Source organism: Chaetodon auriga, chromosome 13 (assembly GCF_051107435.1).
Source record: "Chaetodon auriga isolate fChaAug3 chromosome 13, fChaAug3.hap1, whole genome shotgun sequence".
Classification (NCBI taxonomy): Eukaryota; Metazoa; Chordata; class Actinopteri; order Chaetodontiformes; family Chaetodontidae; genus Chaetodon; species Chaetodon auriga.
The window spans coordinates 23,121,640-23,125,910 of record NC_135086.1 but is presented as its reverse complement, the minus strand read 5'-3'; the positions used below and the strand labels follow the sequence as shown (position 1 = coordinate 23,125,910).

The 4,271-nt window shown below is 41.0% G+C and overlaps 1 protein-coding gene across 1 annotated transcript; it reads left to right on the top strand.

Annotated features, from left to right (window-relative positions):
- The first annotated feature begins 2,606 nt into the window (after positions 1–2,606).
- On the top strand, positions 2,607–3,838 carry LOC143330506 (trace amine-associated receptor 13c-like). The gene is made up of 2 exons (XM_076747148.1): positions 2,607–2,779; positions 3,019–3,838. Exons 1-2 carry the CDS (start codon positions 2,607–2,609, stop codon positions 3,836–3,838), a joined length of 993 nt encoding a protein of 330 aa, XP_076603263.1.
- The last annotated feature ends 433 nt before the right edge of the window (positions 3,839–4,271 follow it).

Here is a 4,271-nt window from a genome sequence, read left to right as displayed (position 1 = left end):
AGGGGGGTGCAGAGAAGCTGCGAAAAAAGAGGCTGAAAAGCGAAATGTGCCACAATCACAAACATGTGTGTGGCCACAAGTTCCACTGCAGCAGTGGGGCCGTCGACATCAAGTGCAGAAGCAGTCCCTAGTCCAATGGCTGTCGGAGGGGCACACAGCAGAAGGAGAAGTAGCTACTCAGGTTGATTCGGAGGAGGAGGAGGAGGATGTAAGAGACATGACCCAGCAGGGACAGATTGAGGAGGTCAGAATAGCTACTGTCAGCCCGGTAAGAAGTAGCCGAAATGTTAGCAGAATGAAGAGGGACTTTTCATGTACGGAGGATGGAGGGCTGTGTGTGTGTGTGTGTGTGTGTGTGTGTGTGTGTGTGTGTGTGTGTGTGTGTGTGCGTCACTCTCGATTGGCATGCATTTTGAGCGTTTGTCTGCAACCTGCACCAGTAGCAAATATAAGGCACCTGCATTTTATATTGCACGTTGCAATTGTTGTCGATGGGGAGAGGAGACAACTTTAAATAAGTTATCCACAACAAATTAATGAGTGGTCGGCATCAGAACGCCCTCAACTTTCTGAGATCTGAAGTCAGTCACAGTTGGTCGAATTTGTTGTCAATCTTGACGCAGAACAACAAACAAACCTATCAAATTTCTTTGCGCAGACAGGCAGGTACACACATGTAGGCTACACACACATGCAGTCAGAAAGATAATGACTGGAATGAAACAGAAATGATGTGGAATTAACAATGAACATGTTTTGGGATGTGTGTACATCTTCACTAAATAGTATCTGGGGAAATTGCAGGCTCAAAGTGTGCAAATGCTCAACATAGGAAATTATTACAGGACTCATTTTATTCAGTTAGACTTAAAACATTTAATAGTAGCCTATAGAGTTTTGTGCACAACCTGGTCCCTGCTGGTTTGGAGGTGGTCACCCTAGCAGTGTTTCTTTGACAACCACTTTCACTTCAAGATGGGAATTGTGGCATCTCTCCCAAGATGAAAGTCTCTGTGAGTAATGAAAGAACATATATAAATAGATTATTTTTTTTTTTTTTTAGCATGGTTGCACTCTTCCATGTAGGCTACTGTGCTTTATTTTAATTTTTGAAACAACACAATGTGTGCATATATCCTCTGGTATGTCGTGTGCCTCTGCATATCTAAATAATAAATAATCATGGTGGGCCGCCATGGCCAAAAATGCCAGGGCCATTTTTTGGTCCCAGTCCAGCCCTGCTGTGGAATGGTGAACATGAAAAGTCATGAACTAACTTCACTCACAACATCTGAGCCTTCCACCTCCAACCCATGGAACCATTCTGCCATCTAGACGTTCTTAGCGGTTAGGTTTTGAATGCTTGACATGAGACAATTCTAATAAATAGTAATAATAGTAGTGCTCATTTCGGCAAATATAGTCTGCCTTTCCTTATCTCTTTGTTCTGTAAGTTAGTTATACTATTAGTCATTATATATTTTAGAATGAGTATTGAAGAATGTTAGCATTTATGTTAATATGATTATTGAAGAATGTTGTCATTCATCAGAAGGTGTCTGACCCATGTTGTGAACAATGTTGAAATGTCACTGAAAATTGATATTTTAAAATCTATGTGATTGACCATAGTGAGAAGCAGAGGAGTCCATCACACGCAATCATTAGTTAATGTTTTCTCTCTGTAAGATGAAATCACAGCGTTCACCTGTAAATCATCCCAGACTTGTTGCGAAAAAGATGAAAAACATGAAAAACGTTCTTTATCTAGTTTTTCAATCTTCGTGTAACTTTAATTTTTGCTCGCCACGTTAAGCCACATAAGTTCTCCAAAGTTAAATCCTAGAAATGTAATAATATTTTTGGAGACATCTTCGACTGGCCATCGAAGAGACTCTCAATTTTATTATTAACTTAAAGTTTTTGCCATACGGCTGCCAACTCTCCACACCGAAGACCTGCAGCCAGCCTTGACCCATCTGTCTGGGTTAAATAACCATCAGAAGCCGTTCCACGCCTGTTGCCAACACCGGAGGTCCAGACCCCTGAAATATCTCTGTCCAAGGCTCAGCACTGCGACTGGTTTTCCCCCCGTTGAATCGCAGAGCAGACCGCTGACACGATCAACTGCCTGGGGCCCCTTCATGTCAGTGACCAAAAGACAAAAAACTCTGATGGACCTTGTACTGGTTAATCTACAGTGGGCTTTATCCTGGGTTTATTGTGGGCAGCCTGCACTCACTTGTTCAGTTCTGCAACTCTCACATGAAAAACTCAAAGATTATTGTGTTAGTATGTTGGCTCAACTTTTTTTGTTTTTACGGTGTACAACTAATTTTTTGATGATGGCAACCATCATCAAGAAAATTAGTTGTCAAAGCAATGGATGATGAAACAGACAGACAGACAGACAGACAGACAGACAGACTAAGCAAAGTGACATGTGGAAGGAGGTGATGAAGTCTGAGATGAAGATGACCACAGAAAGTAGAGAGGAGGGACTTCAGACTCTAAATTAGCAGGAGTACAGCAAGAGAAATGAGGAGAGATGAATAAAAAACAAATCAGCTCTATTACAACGAGCAGTTTCTCTTCTCTCTCTGAAGATGGAGTCTCCAGGTGGAGCTGAACTCTGCTTCCCTCATCTAGCCAACATTTCCTGCAAGAAACCCATGCTGCCTCAGTCCGATGCCATGCTCATCTACATTCTGCTGTCCGTCATCTCTGTGCTCACTGCGGCTCTTAATCTGCTGGTTATCATCTCTATCTCCCACTTCAGGCAGAGATAAACTTTCAGCATAAGCTCATATATTTTCATAATGAAAATTTACAGCCATTACATGTCTTCCTTTCAATGCCAATGTCCCAGTTGATACTAATGCTGTGTTCCTCATTAGAAAACATAAGATATTCAAACATAATGTTGTGACAAAATAATTAAAGAATGCCTTTGCTACTACTGCTGTTTCCAAAATGCTACCATTGTTGATAATGTCATAAATGATGATTCCTCCCCAGGCAGCTCCACAGCCCAACCAACCTGCTCATCCTCTCCCTGGCTGTGTCAGACTTCCTCGTGGGCCTCCTGCTGATGCCGATAGAAATTCTCTTAACAGAGGCTTGCTGGTTCCTGGGTGACCTCATGTGTGCTCTGTATTATGTTGTAGATTTTATCATCACCTCTTCCTCAGTTGGAAATATGGTGCTCATATCGATTGATCGTTATTTGGCTATTTGTGAACCTCTACGTTACACCACCAGAGTTACTCTGGACAGAACACAGATCTGTGTTTGTCTGTGTTGGATTGGCTCTGTTCTCTATAATAGTATCATTTTAAAGGACTTTCTGAGACAACCTGATTCACAGAATTCCTGCTTTGGAGAGTGTGTAGTTGTCCTTAACTACATTACAGGAACTATTGACTTTGTCTTTACCTTCACTGGCCCCATTACTGTCATCATATTTCTGTATATGAGAGTATTTGTTGTGGCTGTGTCTCAGGCTCAAGCTATGAGGTCACATGTTGCAGCTGTCACACGACAGCGTGCAACGACAGAAACAGCTAAGAAGTCTGAGATGAAAGCTGCCAGGACGCTTGGTGTCGTAGTATTTGTATTTCTAATATGTTTCTGTCCATATTATGCTCCAGCCCTTGTCGGCCAGGATATTGAAGACAGTAGTTCATCCTCGACTTTTGTAGTCTGGCTGCTGTATTTTAACTCTTGTCTAAACCCTGTGATCTATGCCTTTTTCTACCCCTGGTTTAGAAAATCTATTAAAGTCATTGTTACACTTAAGATACTGCAGCCTGACTCTTGTGATCTTAAAATACTGTAGAGACAGGCTGGTGAGTAACACCAATAAAATGTTCTATGAATATAGAAATGTATTTGCTCTTAACAGTCTGTGAAATAAAATGAAAAGGTGTTAGAAAATTGTTCTTGCACAGGTCATGTTGTCAATGAGTCATGTTCTCTATCTGCCAGTCAGTTGTTTTCATTGTTCATTACTGCATCTGAAACTATAAACCAACATGCTTCTGTAATTCTAAAAATATTTTGGCAGTGATATCAGAAACACTATGTTCGACCTTTAACCGACTGCAGCAGTAACAGTGGATATATGTGCATTGGGAGCTTAGTGAAAGCTTCCTAATAGGGTGCTGTAATTTTTTTCCCCTAGCAACATAAATGAAAAATAAAAAATACACATAACAACTTTTAATAGTACTTCATGTATTATAATACTATAAAGACAGTGGCTGGTGTTT